Below are 19,076 nucleotides of genomic sequence, written 5' to 3'. Positions count from 1 at the left end.
TCAGAACAGAGAATGTTGTTTCTCAGGGTCTGAGAGTCTTTAGGTGCCTTTTGGCAAACTCCCAAACGGGCTGTCATGTGCCTTTTACTGAGGAGTGGCTTCTGTCTGGCCACTCTACCATAAAAGCCTGATTGGTGGAGTGCTGCAGAGATGGTTGTCCTTCTGGAAGGTTCCCCAATCTCCACAGAGGAACTCTAGAGCTCTGTCAGAGTGACCACCTCCCTGACTGAGGCCAGCTCTAGGAAGAGTCTTTGTGGTTCCAAACTTCTTTCATTTAAGAATGATGGAGACCACTGTGTTCTTAGGGACCTTCAATGTTGCAGAAATGTTTTGGCACCCTTCCCCAGATCTGTGCCTCGACACAGTCCTGTCTCAGAGCTCTTTGGACAATTCCTTGGACATCATGGCTTGGTTTTTGCTCTGACATGCACTGTCAACTGTAGGACCTTATATAGACAGGTGTGTGCCTTTCCAAATCATGTCCAATCAATTGAATTTACCACAGGTGGACTCCAATCAAGTTGTAGAAACATCTCACGGATGATCAATGGAAACAGGATGCACCTGAGCTCAATATCAAGTCTCATAGCAAATGGTCAGAATACTTATGTAAATAAGGTATTTTTGTTTTTTTATTTTTAATACATTTGCCCAAAAATTGTATACCTGTTTTCGCTCTGTCATTATGGGGTATTGTGTGTAGATTGCTAATGAAATTGTTTTATTAAATCAATTTTAGAACAAGGCTGTAACGTAACAAAATGTGGAAAAAGTAAAGGGGTCTGAATACTTTCCGAAGGCACCTTGACTGCTAGACCATGTTCATAAACCATGACTATCAATTATTATCTCCCAGAGGTGTGGACTCGAGTCACATGGCTTGGACTCGAGTCAGACTCGAGTCACAAATATGATGACTTGCAACTCGACTTTGACTTTAACACCAATGACTCGTGACTTAACTTGGACTTGAGCCTTTTCACTCGAACTTACTTGATGATACCCTCCTCAAGCCCAAATATAAAAAAAATATGCATAAAATAAAAAGTGTGCAGCGCATCAACTCTTCATTTAACGGATTACAGTGTGAATCAGACAGCAGCCAATCAAATTGTGCCAGCTGAGAAAAAGTTGTGCATGGCAGTGCAGAGGAACGTCGGTGGGTAAATTCAGATGAAGCCCTTGGAAAGATGATACCCAAAATGATTCTTTTCAGATATAAAGACTACGCTTTATCAACAAAAAACGGATTGCAACTTCCAAAACATGCGGGAATTAAATTGCAGACGGAGGCGCAACAACTTAAAACTTTGTTCGACATTTGAAGCTGCACAAAGAACGGTAAAGCGTGGCTAATATAGCCAACAGCTATACAATTTATAACTTTGCTAGTGTAGCATGTAGGCTAACGTAACGTTAAATCAATGAGCCTCCACACAGTCAGTCAGTGCGGGAACGGGATCATTGCAAGATTGAGCTACAACTGGCTAGGCAGTTGGTAGTCTAAATCCTGTCTGATGTAACTGCTGTTCCTAAAACCATTGCCATATGTAAGTCTACTGTAACCATACACAGAGAGGGGGTGTGTGTGGTGTGCGTGTGTGTATGTGTTAAGGTTGGGCGATTGTGTACAAGCCTATATTGCCCGATTATATATTTTTAAAAGCATTCATAATTTGCGTAAATGTAATATACTAACTATTACTCTTGTTAAAAATATGAAATGGTATTACATTTGGTGAAGAGCACATTATGACTTGGACTCGAAACTCAAAGTTTAGGACTTGAGACTTGACTCAGACTTGCCCGTCTTGACTTGGGACTTGACTTGAGTGCTAAGACTTGAGACTTACTTGTGACTTGTAAAACAACGACTTGGTCCTGTTGGTCCTCTCTCCTATTTATCATGCCTCTTCTATTGCAGTTCGCAGCAGCACTGACAGATGTGTTGACATGCCAACTGCGTAGGAGTTTTGAACGACCCTTTCCCCCTTTTTTCCCATGCTGGCTGATGACCTAGCTAGCCATTAACTAGCTAACACCAGACACAAATGAAAGAGGAAACCTATAAATAACTTTGCTATAGATTGAATAGGGGAAAACAGTAATTATATTTGCTGACACCCTGCAGTCAAATTTTGGCACCAATAGACTAGCTAGCTATGTAAACTGCTCCCCTCCGCGATGATGGTTGCAAGGTGGTACTTATTTAAATTAGGTAAAAGAATAAGACGTTACCATTGGTGTGTTTAAAAGGAGGTGAATAAAAATGTATGTGATGTCACATAAAGCCTCAATTAACCCTGCCTCCCCAGTTCAAGTTTTTAACACAGAGGAGGAAGCCAGTAAGTGTATGATCAAACCTCATCAATGTACCAGCACCAGTCATTTCTCATACTTTGGTCATCCTACTTTGATCTGGTTTCATCCAAATATGATGATAAATATGATTTTGACTGTGCAGGGTCTTTATTTTTTAATGAATGTAATAAAGGCCCTCACTTCTTGGCTTGGCGTGGAGTAATGTGGCAGGGAGGTCCCAGTAAACCCAGGCTCTTGGGGAAGATGTCCACCCACATCTGAATCTTTCCCTAACGATGGGGAGAGCGAGAGACAATACAATTGGTAAGTATTCTCTAGACCAGCCTTTCTCAAATCTCTCCTTGGGGACCCCCCAGAGCTAGCAAAGCTGATTCAACTTGTCAACTCAACATCAAGCCCTTACTACTTGAATCAGATGTGCTCGTTCAGAGCTACAACAAAATGGTGAAACGTCTGGGGGTCCCCGAGGAGAGGTTTGAGAAGCACTGCTCTAGACAATGTCATGCTGTCACACAACAAACAAACACCTCAAGTAGACATATCTTTTTTCTTGGATAACGTGGCCTGATAATGCAGTACAATGTTTGGACGTTTCATGAGGGCAATAAGGAAACACTTTATAATAACTATAATAAACTATAAGCATTTCATTACTTCTTAATGCATTTGTACATGCTCATAAGCTTTATGAAGCACTTATAAACATTTACAATGGCTTACAATGACGGCTATTAGAAAGTGTCATCGGGAAAAAGGAAATAAGGTACTAACCTGGGACAGTGTAGGTTGGTAAGTACTGTAGAGAGTCCTGGTTTCCACATGCTCTGGCACCAGACCCTGTTTACTGAGGACATGCAGGGCCATCCTCTCCCTGGCTGGACCCAGGTGCTGGTGGATGACTCTGTTGGCCTCTAGCGACAGGACACACAACTCAGTCAGGAGACAGAAGTTTGGGTTGACGTTCAGATGACTAACACATTCACTATGTTGTGGTTGAAGTAAAATGCCAAATGCCACATGTATTTAAAAAAATAAAAAATAATATTCTTTCTGCTTTATCTGTGAAACTCCTCTAATAGAACTGAATGTAACACAGATGGTTGAATACTAACTTATTGGGCAAATCTCACATTGAAATGGATGGTTTACATGGAGGTCTAGAGTGATCCCTCAAGTTAACGTGTGATTTGCTACTTAGGGGTTTTCTGTACCAAAGTCCAGCAGGCTGTAGTCTTTCCCCCCGAAGGAGAGCATGCTGCCGTCAGCAGAGGTGCGGGGTGAAGGGATCCCTCTCAGTCTGGCCAGGTTCTCCAGGATCTGGGAAGGCTTCAGCTGATCCCTCCACTGGTTGGTCCCTGAGCTGTTTTGTAATGTTATATTTGGGGTCACTTAGAAATGTCCTTGTTTTTTCTGTCCATTAAAATAACATAAAATTGATCAGAAATACAGTGTAGACATTGTTCATTTTGTAAATGACTATTGTAGCTGGAAATGGCAGATTTTTTTATGGAATATCTACATAGGCGTACAGGGGCTCATTATCAGCAACCATCACTTGTGTGTTCTGATGGCACATTGTGTTTGCTAATCCAAGTTTATCATTTTAAAAGGTTAATTGATCATTAGAAAACCCTTTTGAAATTATGTTAGCACAGCTGAAATCTGTTGTTCTGATTAAAGAAGCAATAAAACTGGTCTTCTTTAGACTAGTTGAGTATCTGGAGCATCAGCATTTGTGGGTTCGATTACAGGCTCAAAATGGCCAGAAACAAAGAACTTTCTATTGAAACTCGTCAGTCTGTTCTTGTTCTGAGAAATGAAGGCTATTCCATGCGAGAAATGGCCAAGTAACTGAAGATCTCATACAACGCTGTGTACTACTCCCTTCACAGAACAGCGCAAACTGGCCCTAACCAGAATAGAAAGGGGAGTGGGAGGCCCCAGTGCACAACTGAGCAAGAGGACAAGTACATTAAAACTACAGTTTTCAGCTGTGCTAACAAAATTGCAAAAGGGTTTTCTAATGATCAATTAGCCTTTTAAAACGTGTCATTGGAACAGAGGAGTGATGGTTGGTGATTATGGGCCTCTGTACGCCTATGTAGATATTCCATAAAAAATCTCCCGTTTCCAGCTACAATAGTCATTTACAACATTAACAATGTCTACACTGTATTTCTGATCAATTTGATGTTATTTTAATGGACAAAAAACATGTGCTTTTCTTTCAGAAACAAGGACATTTCGAAGTGACGCCAAACTTTTGAACGGTAGTGTAATACAATAGCATTCTCTAGTGGGGGCTGGATTAGGCCAGAATAAAAGTTGGGAAACTACATGCAATTAAAAGTCATGAAACATAAATTCAACAGATCAGAGACAGAGTGGGAAAGTTGGAATGAGAGACCTTTATAACTGACAGTCGTACAGACGGACAGACATGCACATACACACTCACATGCAGTAGGACTGCGGCAGGCCGCAGTAGGCGCCGAAGCGGGAGAGGAGTCTGTTCTCCAGGTCAATGACCGTCTCTCCCACTTTCTCATCTCGGCTGAGCAAGTCATAGTCGTACACGGCTATCTTCAGGTCTTTGTCTTGAGGGAGGAAACAGGACATCTCAAACATCCTGACACAAGAGGAAGAGAAGAGGTTAACTTGGTCAGGTACACTTCTGTGTGGATTGATTTCACTTGGCTGAAACAACTTGATACATTTCATAATAACTCATTCATCCATCCATCCATTCATTATGTCCTTCATTCATTCAACAGTTTCAGTGGCATTTTGACCGTTTTCTGTAAGTGAAGTTTTTCGTTAAAACTACTACTGTAGGCCATCATTGTAAAATAAGAATTTGTTCTTAACTGACTTGCCTACTTAAATATGGTTAAATAAAAATGTTTACCTGCCAAACTCTGGATTGAGGGTGTTTGGTGTGTAGTCATCCCTGTCATCTTTTGTTTTCTTCCCTAAAGAGATCTTGATGTAAGGGTCACACTAAAAAACAAAAACAAACACAAATGTTGAAATATGGTATGGTGTTTGTGTGGGAAAAGGCTATATAAGTCATCTATTTTAATGAGAACTGTTGGTTGGTGAGGGGGAGGGGCAAACGTATGTATATGCGCTGCAAAAACGCTCAGATTTTGACATAAGCCTGATCCAGGATCGCGTTGGAAGTGTTCTCAGTGTGTTGAGTCTGTGAGACTGTGTTTGGCGTCCACTCACCATGCCGTTGTTGTCTTTAGGCTGCAGGTCCATGCATCGCACCACGTAGATCCTGACCAGGCACTCCTGCAACCCACTCTCAGGCAGCTCTCTGAACTGGCGTGGTGGGGCTGGCACCCCTGGGTCATCAGATAGGGGGTACACCCGGAACGAGCCCTACAGCACAGGAGACACCAGCAGGTTCAGGGGTCAAAAGTCAGGCTAGGTGTCAATACTTAGGCTGGGTTCACATATAAAGTGGAGAAAATAAGGACGTTTTATCATTGGTTCTATGTAATGTTGTTTCCCCCTCCACCAGCTGTATGTGCAGGGCTTTAAAAGGCCCCCAGTCCATGTCTCCTTGTTATTGAAAACAGGCTCTGGACAGAACTCCCTTGAAAATATATCTTAACAGGATGACGTGTATGCATGAAGGATCATACATTCCTAAAAGAAAAAGAGGTGATCACCTTGAACTCTCCGACCACTGAGGGGTCGTCGTCCTCATCCTCAGTCTTCCCCCGCTGCAGTCGGAACGTTTTACAGAAATCTGTCAGCCCTCGGAAATCTGGGACCTCCTCCAGCTCCCCTTCATACACCTGGCAAAACACACACATTGTGATGTTATGCACATGAGGACACATATCTTAATATGTTGAGGACAAACACACATCACACAACCTGAAACACCTTAAGACACACACACAGATACACAGACACAGACCCACACAAATCAAAATAATTGGCTCCCTCGATAAAGATAACAAAAAAAGACAGTATAAAATAAATAATAAAAAACTCTGAGCTATATTGTTATTTATTCTAATACAATTGCTCAGTGAAAGAGACTTTGTTAAACAAGTCATAACAAGATGTCAAAATTATTGGCACCCGTTTTCAATACTCCAGCACCCTCCCCTTACGATGATAAGGACCCTAAGCCTTTTCCAAAAATGTTTTATAACATTGGAGAACACATTGGGAGGGATCTTAGACTATTCCTCCATACAGGATCTTTCCAGATCCTTGATATCCTTCTATTATGGATGGCCCTCTTCAAGTCAAACCACAGGTTTTCAATGGGGTTCAAGACCGGAGACTGAGATGGCCATAGCAAGATGATGATTTCGTGGCCAAAGAGCTCTATTTTCATGTCATCTGATCATAGCACCGGTTCCAATTCAAGTGCCAATACCATTTAGCAAACTCCAGGTGGTGCGATGTACACCAGTGGTGGATTTGGAATCGAAAGAAGGATGCCTATGCAGAAAATAACCTTATAGCTACCGTAAAATATGGTGGTGGATCTTTGATGTTATGTGGCTATTTTGTTTCCACTGGTCCTGGGAGGTCAACGGCATCATGAACTTTACCAAGTACAAGGAAATTTTAGCCAAAAAACCTGGTTTCCTCTGCCAGGAGGCTGAAATTTGGCTGCAAGTAAATCTTCTAGCGAGACAATAGCCCAAGCACACATCAAAATCCACAAAGAAATGTTTAATTGACCACAAAATCAACATTTTACAATGACCATTTCAGTCTCCAGACTTGAACCCCATTGAAAACCGGTGGTTTGAATTGAAGAGGGCCATCCATAAGAGAAGGATATCAAGGATCTGGAAATATTGTTAACAAAATCTCTTTCTCTGATCAATTGTATGAGTATAAAATAATATAATTGACCAATATCTTTAAGCATACAATATAGCTCAGTATTTGTATTATCAATTGTATACAGTCTTTACAGCTAATCAAGGGTGTCAATCATTTGGGACCTGGCTGTATTGTACTACCCTGATACACCTGAGACGATACACACAATTCACACCATCAATCATATAAGAAAACACACATTTCTCACAGCATCACCATTATACAGGTTGTCATGTAAAACCCAGGTGGGTGTTAAATATTGATGGGAAAAGTCCTATGAACAATCCTTGTGACCATTGTAAGACAAAAGAGACTTCCAAAAAAAAAAAAAACAGGTCAACTCAAACCTTTCAGTCTCGGAGACAGAAGTGGTAGATTGTTCTCACTGTACCTTTAGGGTGTCGTATCCTTTTTTGAGGTACGGCCCACACTTCTCGTGCTCTCCCACAGAGGCATAGAACTTACTCCACCAGTCAACTGCCTCCTCCTCCTGCAAAACAGGCAGACTCAAATAAGCCTCAATAACAGCACATTTTGACTCGGTCAAATCCTCGATTCTTTCCGTCCTTGATCATATGTATTCATAAAAAGGAAAAATCTCACCTTCTCTTTGTGGAGCTAAGAAGAAAAACAGAATAAAAACCATCAGAATGTGTAACCACAAAACACGTTAGCCTGATCCCAGATCTGTTTGTACCATCTTGTCAACTCTTTGTCACTCATCGTCATGCCAAGCTATTTTTTACAAGACAGCAGAAACAGCATGGCACCCAGGCTACAGTGCTGGTACATTTCTGATAAAACAACACAAGCTAATACTGTAAAGTCCTTTTTGAGTTTTACAGTAGCTACCTCAGTATTAAGGATGGGCCTATCCTCCATGTTAATGATGATGTCTCCTTGAGTTGCTGCCATCATGGCCACTATTACAATAATACACAACAGAATAGAAAGGGGGTAGTAAATAGATGTGACACATACAGTACAGTACTTTAGCAATGTTGTGTGTGGATGTGTGTGTGTGTGTGTATCTGTGTGCACATTCGTGGATACTTTCATGCGTATTTGTGTGCGTGCATACGTGGTTCTGTTTGTATGTGTGTACCTTTGGAAGACATGGCCACCTCAGCATTGGTGACGTAAGGGTCACAGCGGAACTCCTCCAGGGAGAGGGTACACTGGCCCACAATGGGCTTCCTACCAAAGGGCCGGTGGTCGATCACCTTCAGAACGATGGGAGGGGTGTATATCTCCTCTTTGGGTAGGAGCTGGGGGTAGGGGGAGGGGGGGGTTAACCTGGCTCAGACAACTCAGTGTTACCAGTGATACAGAAACTACATTTTACATATACATATTAGACATTGAGCAGACGGTCTTAGCGACTTACAGTTAGTGCATGAACTATAGGATCAAATCGAAGACAATCAATCAATTAAACAGAAAGCATAATATCAATCAGCTTAAATGCAGAGACATTTCAACTGGTTTATCTTAATGGTTGTCAAACATTTCAACCTAAGTAATTTTTCATTGGGATGGAAAATGCATAAAAAAATCAGGGTCCTTAAAGCTGGAATCTGTAGTGGTGATAATTCCACGTCCGTTTGAGATATTACAAAAACAAAGACATTATTTCAAGGAACGAATGCTGTTTACTTGGTTCTGACTGTCACGCCCTGGTCGAAGTATTTTGTGTTTATCTTCATGTATTGGGTCAGGCCAGGGTGTGGCATAGTTTTTGTATGTGGTGTGTATTTATTGGGATTGTAGCTAGTGGGGTGATCTAGCAAAGTCTATGGCTGTCTGGAGTGGTTCTCAATCAGAGGCAGGTGTTTATCGTTGTCTCTGATTGGGAACCATATTTAGGCAGCCATATTCTTTGAGTTTGTCGTGGGTGATTGTCCTTAGTGTCCTTGTTCCTGTCTCTGTGTTAGTTTACACAAGTATAGGCTGTTTCAGTTTTCGTTACGTTCTTTGTTCTGTAGTGTTTGTAATTGATTCGTGGTTTACATTTGTTTATTAAATATGGATCGCAATCTACACGCTGCATTTTGGTCCGACTCTCCTTCACCACAAGAGAACCGTTACACTGACATCATTGCAGGAATGATAGAACATCAGAGTATGCACTAGGATTTTGATGATGATGGATGCTCATCTCCTCTGTTACAGAAACATTAACAAATGTGCCTGGGGCGAACGCAGGTTAGCATTTTTCGTCATGAATCATTTTCTGGAGGCAGCTCTGCAGCGTGGTCACTAGCTGGCACAGTCACAAAAAGGTCATAAAATCTCATTTTAAACTTAACCTTAACATTAACCACACTGCTAACCCTAATGCCTAACCCTAACCTATTTTTACAATAGAGCCAATTTTGACTTTGCAGCTTGCCGAAAGGTTGCTGGATCGAATCCCCGAGCTGACAAGGTAAAAATCTGTCGTTCTGCCCCTGAGCAAGGCAGTTAATCCACTGTGCACCTCTCTGATTCATAGGGGTTGGAATAAATGCGGAAGACACATTTCAGTTGAATTCCCTTTCCTATCCAAGGGGAAATTGAACAGTTCTGCCTCCAGGACAATAAACGTCAACCTGCGAGGCGACCAGTGACGCCTTTCGTGGATTTCAGCTTTAAAGATTAGCCTAGATCTGTTTGTGTTGTCTTGCCAGCTCCTACGGTCATTGTCAATGTCAAACACAAACATATCTGAGACCAAACTAGTTAAATATCACCTTGGATACAAATCTATAGTACGTATGGTGTACAGTTAAAATACCAGTAAATACCACTAAAATATAGTACATTCATTTCACGTTCATTCAGAGCATTTGTCTTTTCCTTCCAGTCCCTGATATTAATAGTATATCTCATGGAGAGAACTGTTATACAGTACACCGAGTTTGAAGGAAAGTTGCAGTACCACTTTAAAGAAGAGGACAGATCCAGGGAAGTTGGGGTTCTTCTTGATGTTCTTGATGATGGCCGTCTGGACGACCTCCCCCCCACACTCCACCATGAGACTGGGAGAGGTGACTGTGGCCAACTGGTAGGTCTTCATGTTCCTCAGACCCCAGGCTAAGATCTAGGACACAACACACACACACCGCACACACATGAGCAAGAATGTGCATGTACACACACACGCACGCACGCAGGAGAATGTGTGTGTGTCTTTATGTGTGTGAATGTGTACTTGTGTGTGTGTTCATGTCTGTGTTGTGTGTGTATGAGTTCATGCATGCGCAAGTGTGCATGTGAGTGTGTCTGTGTGATGGCGTTACGGGCTGCCTGAGGCCTCACCTCGATGGCGGTAAGCTGTACGACAGGCCTGATTCCCTGGGGAACCATGTAGAGTGTTGCTCCTCGTCTGGGGGGCACCAGGGGCAAGTCACTCTCATTGGCCTAAAAGTAATACACATCAATCAATCAATTAAATGTAGTTTAAATCATAATTTTCACAAAAAAGTGCTCTACAGTAACTAGACCTGGACTGAAGTTGGTGGAAGTTGCATCAACCACTGACACACAGTCAGATATTTTCCACCCACCTGGCGCGTGAGGTTAGGGGTCGAGAAACCTGAACCTAGATCTGTAGTTAGGCGCAACTTTCACCTTAACAACAAAGCAACACTGGGCACTACCCAGCTAGCATATTTGCTTCATTGGAAGTTCTGGGAATGTACTTTTTTGGTTTCACATTTGTTCTGGTAGAGAAGCCATAAGAGAAGCCACGTTCTTAGAACATAAGTGAAAATTTCACCTGTTCTAGGAACGCACGTTTTTAAGTTGCAGGGAGGTTCTGAGAATGTTTTATTATGGTTCTCTGAAAGTTTCCCTGGCAGTTTTCAAAACTTTCAGAGAATGGAAATTCTAGGTTATTTGAAGACAATTAAAAAACCTTCTGAGACTTTTAATAAAACTGCTAGCTTAGTTTGGGTTAAATGTTTTGAACTCCAAGCACAGATAGGACACATGAAAATGAATTTGCTTAGGCATTAATCATGCATTTATTGTGGCACAGCATCAGTGAGATGCAAACCTATGAGCTTCTGTTCTCTATTCATGGAATTATCCCACTGTACCACCAGGTTGGAGCTAGCATGCCATATTTTTTCAAACTCATACAAAGGTGTTAATTTTAGTCTACAAACAGACCCCATTTCAAAGGAAACAAGTACACATTAAGATCAGGTGTGGCCAATTAGTGGGCACGGCCAACACACCTGAACACACTTAACAAGACAGAGGATAGAGAGAGTTTTGTTGATGCTGAGAAGAACGGAATGGTTATGTTTTTAACATACATTCTAAAAACTTTCTCTGAGCGTTACAAACAAACGTTTTCTTAATGTTCTCCGAACAATTTGACAACATGACTTTAAATAGAACCATGAGGAAACCTGTAAGAAAAGTTATTCTGAAGTACTGAAATTCCCACTGAAGAATTGTTGATTCTTAACGTTCTCAGAAATATTGCAGAACATTCCAATGTCAAACAAATTGGAGAACGTTCCTAGAACATTACCAGCATTTTAATTGAATGTAACCGTCTTTGAACTTTTGGAAACATTCTGTTTAAAGTAATGAAATTCCAAGAAAATAAAGTGTTTTGTCAGGTTCCTTAAATGTGCTGAGAATGTTCCAAGGCCAAGCAACTATCCAGCACCATTCCCAGAAAGTTGTGGGAAGGTCGTATGCAAAATAAACATAGGACCACGAAGCTCTAAGAAACATATGGTTCTCAGAACATTGTGTGCTAGCTGGGTAGTACTTTACCTTGTCTTTCAGCAATAGCTCAGCAGCCACCAGCATCTCTCCTGCGCTGCGGCCTTTCTTGGTGACGGGGAACCACAGCAGTTTGGGGGAGACCACTGTGCCGAGGTTCAGCTTCACCACAGGGGGGCACGTACAGCGACCCATGGCCTCGTCTTTACCCTGAGAGTCGGACACAGCACAGGGATATGTAGCATCTACACTATACTCTTTTTCAGAGCAACTTGCAATCAGTGCATTCAACTAAAGTAGGCAAAACATCTACATATCCAGATAATTTCAAGTAAAACCTTAAAAAATAACTAGCTAATAGTACAAGAAAAACAAACATTATTTTTTTCTTTTTTGTCTACAAGGACAGATGCTTCCAACATACATGCCTAAAATAAATCTAATAACAGATAACTAGATAAGTATCAACTGCTTGCACTAGTCAAAAACAATGGTATGAAAATATTCTTAGACACTAAGAACACTGTTGAAATAGACCGGGCTGGAGAGGGATAGCCCCTTTTTTTCAATTTTCGCCTAAATGACATACCCAAATCTAACTGCCTGAAGCTCAGACCCTGAAGCAAGGATATGCATTTTCTTGGTACCATTTGAAAGAAAACACTGACATTTGAGGAAATGTGAATTGAATGTAGGAGAATTTAACACACTAGTTTTGGTAGAAGAAAATACAAAGAAAAAAACAACTGTTTTTTTCTACCACCATCTTTGAAATGCAAGAGAAAGGTCACAGCTCTAGCCATCACTCTGGTTGTAATTCCGATAGTGTCTACAGGATGGCAGCAGTGTATGTGCAAAGTTTCAGATGGAAAACTTGAAGTATCAAAAACTTGAACTACAATACTTTTAGTGTGAAGTCCCCAGGTACATTTGGGCAAATCGTGAAGGAAACATTCGTATTCATATAAAAAATTTCTGCAAGAATATCGTCAAATCTGTATACTTGGACTTTAATTTAGCTTTCTAAGTATTAGTAGCCATATTATAAGTTCAACATTTGCAAAACAACAAAATAATATCCGTATCATTTTTTCTAAAATGAAAAGGCATGCTGTCGTACAAGGTTAGTAGCTACATTTTACGACACATACATGGTTTCCGGATATTCCCGTAAATCCCAGCTCATTGGCTATCTAGCTAGCTTTGTTTGACCCCGATTGGTGCTTATTTGACAAAGATACAGTCGTTCAAGTGATGACCGCCCACGTCATCGGCGTGCCATGAAGGCTTCGCTCTCTGACCAAATATGGTGTTCTATAGGATACACTACACCCCTAATGATATAGTGAAGTCTTGTTACCTTCTAGGATCTCTGAGGAATACATACAAATGTGATTTGGCTGGTTGAAACAACATTTAGGATGAGATTTTCACAGATTCCTTTCTTTGCAAATTGAACGAGTGGAAATACAAAATCGATCGTGCATGCTATTTGGACCTTTTTAGGATATGAAAAAGGATTTTATCTAACAAAACGACACTTCATGTTATCTCTGGGACCCTTTGGATGATACATTCTGAAATCTTGCTCTGATTTAAGTGCACGTCACCTTCAGAGGTGAATTTATCAAACCTATCGCGGTGAAAAAGTGTTTTGCTGTTAGGAGCTCTCCTCAAACAATAGCATGGCATTTTGTCACAGTAATAGCTACCGTAAATTGGATAGTGCAGTTACATGAACAATAATTGAAGCTTTCAGCCGATATAAGACACTTTTATGTACCGACATTTGTTGTTTCTCTAAAATCTGCGATCTTGACATAACGTGCTGCATGATTTACAACTGTCCTGTTGATTGAATGCCGATCCTTAAGAAGTTTTAACAGGGCACAGGTGAATAAGTCCATGTGAACAGGCAGTGGATGGAAATTGACGAGTGTAATGTATTGACTTGACTCGGACTCACAGGATTCATTGAAATGTACTTTGTGGTGGTCGCACACATTGACCACATACATGTACATAAGTGTATCACATGTATGTACAGTGCTCGGCTGGTAAGTGTCACTAACACACTACAACTGGTAGGGTAAGTGAGGGTAGGATAGGGTACATACCACCTGGTCACTGTCGTAGAGCTCCAGCACCACGTTGGGGGGGTTGAGTGCAATGGTCTGGGGGTCTCCATAGATCTCGATGTCATTAAAGATGAGGGTCTGGTCCCAGGTGGGGTTCAGAGTGGCCCTGATGACCTCCGTGGTCTTACTCACATGGAGGAAGGACACATGGGCATAGGGATCTGAAGCAGGAGACCAGAGCACAGTCATCAACGGATTTAAATCAGCTAGTGGTTAAATTACAACTGCTGTGAGAATCGGGTTACACTTCCACCCCCATCTCTCTTTCCCCATGCAACGTTAGTGGAAACAACCCAGTTTGTTCCCACTAGCATTGCTTAGATGTTTCAAAAGTGCTAGCCAGGAGATTGTGGACGGTGCTGAAGAACTAGCTAACAAACAAATGGTGTGGATGTAACAACCCGCTTGGTAAATTGAAAAAAAAAGTGAGCTATCCATTTATCTACATTTTATGATGTTCCTCACCTGAGAAGCTGTCCCTGTCCATGGCGATGAGATTCCTGGCCTGATAGACATACACCCTCAGATGGTACATATACGACCCTGAAGAGAGAGTGATAGTGATTTAATGTAATCTGAAAAGTGTGGGCCCAGACTTCCTGAGAGGAAAGGCAGTGGAGTGGAGGAATCTGAGGAGAAATCAACATTTAGGCTGCGGCCAGACAGAGATTGTCCGTAAAAAACAACAACATTTGGCCCAGTGTTTTTTCTAGTGGAGTCATACCTTCACGAACAAAGGAGATGATGAATGTCTATCTGTCAACAAAAATGCTGATGTTGTCCATCTTGTTAAGTATGCAACTCGTATGCAACATGTGTAAATTAGTTTACTTTTTTGATGGACAAACAGGACTGTGACCAATGCATATGTGTTTTTCATACTCTTTCATCTATCTCTGTGTGGCCACAGCCTTAATCCCTTAATCAGTGTCTGCAATCAGCTGGCATGGGTCAATGTTACTCACGGTCAAAATTACAGGAAACGGTGGGTGTGTTGGCACCAAACAGTCTGGCTGCGTCCTTTTTACTGGCCTTCTCATCAACATCTACCCCCTGTAGACAAAACACAGAGGCTGAGTTTACAAAGACACCCCCAGTCTGATCTCTTCCCACTAATTGGTCTTTTGACCAATCAGATCAGCTCTTTTGCCAATAAGTGGGAAAGCGATCAGAATTGGGCTCCCTGTGTAAACACAGCCAGAGAGACCAGTTCAGAACAGGACTAGCAATGCCTTCATTAGAGACTGTTGGAGCCTGCTGGAGCTATAACGATATTGCTTAAATCTATCCAATCCTCTTGAATCTCCATAAGTGTCCAGGGACTAGGAGTTTGGGTTTGTTTCTGGATGGTACGGCAGCACAAAACAGCACAACACTGTGAATCAAATTTGATTTGAAATAAATAGGGCATGAGTCAACGCTGGTCTAATCCGTGCCTTTTGGGTGCTTTGCCAACCAGGATCACTGGGCAGGAAGGGGCAGATGGAGGAGAATAATGAGAGGATATTATAATCAAGATAACACACTGAAAGGCACTTGGCCAAATTCCGTTGTATTTTCATGGACTGGGTTTCCCAAAGCCTTCTGATGGGTTCTGACTTTTAGATATGAAATACACGTATTTATGTCACTGAGTGAGAGAGGGGAATGTATAACGTTTACATTCTGTCAGGATATGTTATTGTTAGCCATCAGGGATCCTATGGGAGAAGAGACAGTCTGGTTACAAGTCAACATGACAGCCGTGAGTTGGGGAGGAGTGAGTCCTTTGGGTCAGAGGTCAGGTTAGATGAAGTGAGGAAGAACATATATCACTAATCTTCTTGATAGCAACAGAGGTGTATTGGCTGTTCGGATGTGTAACAAGGGACTCAGCATAGGAGAAATGGTTAAATACCCGTGCTTGTGTGAATATGTTCTTTGTCTTATGCAGCTGTATGACCCAGTGGGTGAATAAACTCGGTTTGAACTTTAATAAACGTGCGTGAGTTTTTTACTCTGTTTAACTAGAACCTAACACTTTGTAGCTAAAGTAGTATTTTATTTATTTCCACAACCCAGTCACACAGCTGGGATAGCATTGATAGTCAATCTTCTGCGGGTGAAAAAAACAACATTTGTCAAATGAAGCACTTTTGATGTACTTTGATGTGTGGTATGAATCTAGTTTAAGTCTAGCCTTCCTGTGTAGCCTTCCTGTGTAATTGTTTTTGAACTCAGAAGAAGTTACTAACCAGCGCCCCCTCCAACCTGAAGATGGCTGAAGCTCCTATCCCATCTGACGGAGCCATCTTGCGTCTCCAGCGGCGACGGCGGAATGTGTCAGACGAACGCTCCTTCCTGTGGAACTTCCAGCCAATCAAGGACGAGTATTCCCAGCCTTCGCCGGGATCCCGCCTCTGTAGAGTCAACGGAGAGGCAGTGGACAGTGTGTAAGAACTAGAACTTTAGCCCTCGAAATTGACATACAGACACACACATGCTTCCACTCTACCCTGCACACTAAACATTTTCCTCCTCTCTTCTTCTATAACCGCTTCCTTCTCCTCCATCCTCCTTTCCCTTCTTCTCCTCCTCCTTTCCCCTTCCTTCTCTTCCTCCTTCCCCTTCTCCTCCTCTTCCTCCTACCCTCCTCCTCTTCCTGCTCTTCCTACCTTACCTCCTCATCTTCCTTCTCCTCCTTCCCCTCCTCCTCTTCCTTCTCCTCCTTCACTTCCTCCTCCTCTTGCTTCTCCTCCTCCTCTTCCTTCTCCCTCCCTCCCCCTCCTCCCTCCACTTCTCTTCTTCCTCCTCCGCTCACCTCAGGTGCTGCTTTAGTGTCTGCTATTTTCCTGCGTGGTCGTAAGAGTCTCTTCCTGCGGTGGATGTGGTACATCTTCTCTGCTGCACCCCAGGACTTGGGCTTGTCATCGGGGGGAATGGTGACGCCATACTCCCAACCTGGTACACACAGTGACAAACGGTATACAGAGTCAGAGGACATTCAGCTTTATACTGTAGTATCATATTGGTTATAATAGGTAAAGTCAAAATACAGTACAGAAGAGGTTTATCAATTAAATTGTATACTATACAGTGCCATATTGTTCCACATATGATGATGGAATCCTTAAACAATATTGATCATTTGATTGATTGAAACAAGTATACAGCAGTACACCATACAATCAATCCCAGTGTTAGCATTTGGGTTATGGATATGAAGGTGAATAATTCCAGTGCTTCTTTACCTTTCTCATCCACAGCCCTGTTGCTGTCGAAGCTCCAGTCATCCTCCCACTTCCAGCCAGCAGGACACTCTATCTCCCCTGGACTCTGGCTCTTCTGCCCATTCTACATAGAACAGTCACAGTCAGTCACTTCCGACATTACACAGTGGCTGTATATCAACATGTGACAATGACACCACATTACAACATCAAAACAATACAGAGACACACTGTTTATAAAAGTAGGGACGTAGCACTCTATTTTCCCCTCTGGGTATTCTGTGTGGGGAGGGGTTGATTCACGTTGGTTTCCAGTCTCCTATCAAGTATTTAACTAAGCCTCTATATTTATGGGATTCACTGAAACAAGCACCATCGTGGAAAAAAGGTAGCTGGCTGTGTAAACTCCCGACATCGAAACAATAGGCGTCACAGTTTGAAAACATCAAGGCTACGCAGCTTATCCTGAAATCCAGACCGGTCTTCATTCCTTGTACTCGGTGTCATATGCCAAACTGGACATTCGGCCAGGTTACTGTTATAAAGAAACTTTTATTAGATTTTTTAGATACAATTCTTGGTATGACAAGGAGAGACAAAAAGTGGAATGGTACGCAGGCTATATGCAGCTCTCTTGACAAGGGAAACATGACTTAAAACATGACAGTGAGTGATATGTGCATAAAATGAATCCAGGGATGAGCACCTGTCGCTACGTAGTCTAGGACATCAAATTACAAGGGAAACAGACGAAATGGCTTCAGTTTCGTTGGCCTCTTTTCGTAAGAAAAAGAGAACATACAATTTCATCCCAGAAGGAGAATTAATGTAACACTGAGGGGTCAGCTTAACTTCTCAGTGTTACATATCTCTTCCCTCTTGTAGATAGAGGGGTCTGAGTTGCAGGCGACAGGGTTGTCTCTAGCAATAGTGTGTGTGTCTGTGTGTGTTGCTCTGTCTCACCACGTCTGTGAAGGGGTCGGCAGCAGGCTTCCACTCCCCGCCAATGAAACGCGTCTCGTTCTGGAAGACCTCGTCTGTGAACTCTGTGTGCCCCGCGTCTGCTTCCGTTAGCAGGCTGAATCACACAGACACACACGTTTGTTTGACTATCCTTGTGGGGACCAAACAATTGATTCCCATTCAAAATCCTATTTTCCTTAACCCCTACCCGTAACCCCTAACCCAAACCCTAACCCTAACTCTTAAACCTAACCCTAATTGTAACCCTAACCCTTAAACCTAACCTAGAAGCCTAAAATAGCCTTTTTCCTTGTGGGGACCGGCGAAATGTCCCCACTTGTCAAAATGTTCCTGGTTTTACTATCCCTGTGAGGACTTTGTCTAGAGAAAAATTGCAAGACTATGTTATAATACTTTTATTGCATCAAATGGTTGTTTTATTCGACAGAATAGAGTATTCTTATAACTATTGTGTGTGTGTCCTACTGAGGATGGGCGTCTGGGAGATAACACTGACAGGAGATTTACTATGTCTTTGGGTGATAAAACCTAAAGAACATTCCAGAGCATGAGTTAATGTTTCTGTTCTATACCGTACCAGAGAGAGATGGTTCCAGTTCGGAGTCGGAGGGACAGACACTGGTCTATACAATGAAAACTGTTGACACAGCAGATACTGTCTGCTATGTATTATAGGTATCTTTCATACAAATCTTAACCTTGTGACCCATTCTATATATCTGTTGTTCATCATGTAGTTTGAAAGGGGTGTATCTTGGCTATAAAAGACCTTTGTACTTTTGTCTCGCCGCTCTCAGCGGATCATTAGAAATGGTGATTCGTCGACAAGTCATCG

At 42.1% G+C, this 19,076-nt stretch overlaps 1 protein-coding gene across 3 annotated transcripts in view; it reads right to left on the bottom strand.

Moving 5' to 3' along the window:
- Positions 1-19,076, bottom strand: part of LOC112226060 (myoferlin-like) — a 51,505-nt gene that overhangs the window by 6,849 nt on the left and 25,580 nt on the right. For all 3 annotated transcript variants that reach the window (XM_042307552.1, XM_042307553.1, XM_042307554.1), the window contains 21 exons: positions 18,221-18,335; positions 17,279-17,381; positions 16,849-16,988; positions 16,283-16,447; positions 15,014-15,101; positions 14,514-14,591; positions 14,028-14,209; positions 11,962-12,120; positions 10,486-10,587; positions 10,106-10,267; positions 8,291-8,453; positions 8,038-8,108; positions 7,789-7,803; positions 7,577-7,675; positions 6,003-6,131; positions 5,554-5,709; positions 5,231-5,322; positions 4,781-4,951; positions 3,534-3,682; positions 3,094-3,233; positions 2,503-2,591 (listed from right to left, as the gene is read on the bottom strand). In XM_042307552.1, the coding sequence (XP_042163486.1) occupies positions 2,503-2,591; positions 3,094-3,233; positions 3,534-3,682; positions 4,781-4,951; positions 5,231-5,322; positions 5,554-5,709; positions 6,003-6,131; positions 7,577-7,675; positions 7,789-7,803; positions 8,038-8,108; positions 8,291-8,453; positions 10,106-10,267; positions 10,486-10,587; positions 11,962-12,120; positions 14,028-14,209; positions 14,514-14,591; positions 15,014-15,101; positions 16,283-16,447; positions 16,849-16,988; positions 17,279-17,381; positions 18,221-18,335 (2,568 nt within the window). The remainder of the gene's footprint in view (positions 1-2,502; positions 2,592-3,093; positions 3,234-3,533; positions 3,683-4,780; positions 4,952-5,230; positions 5,323-5,553; positions 5,710-6,002; positions 6,132-7,576; positions 7,676-7,788; positions 7,804-8,037; positions 8,109-8,290; positions 8,454-10,105; positions 10,268-10,485; positions 10,588-11,961; positions 12,121-14,027; positions 14,210-14,513; positions 14,592-15,013; positions 15,102-16,282; positions 16,448-16,848; positions 16,989-17,278; positions 17,382-18,220; positions 18,336-19,076) is intronic.

This window comes from Oncorhynchus tshawytscha, linkage group LG27 (genome assembly GCF_018296145.1).
Source record: "Oncorhynchus tshawytscha isolate Ot180627B linkage group LG27, Otsh_v2.0, whole genome shotgun sequence".
Taxonomy (NCBI): domain Eukaryota; kingdom Metazoa; phylum Chordata; class Actinopteri; order Salmoniformes; family Salmonidae; genus Oncorhynchus; species Oncorhynchus tshawytscha.
This window is presented reverse-complemented; position numbering and strand designations above follow the sequence as displayed.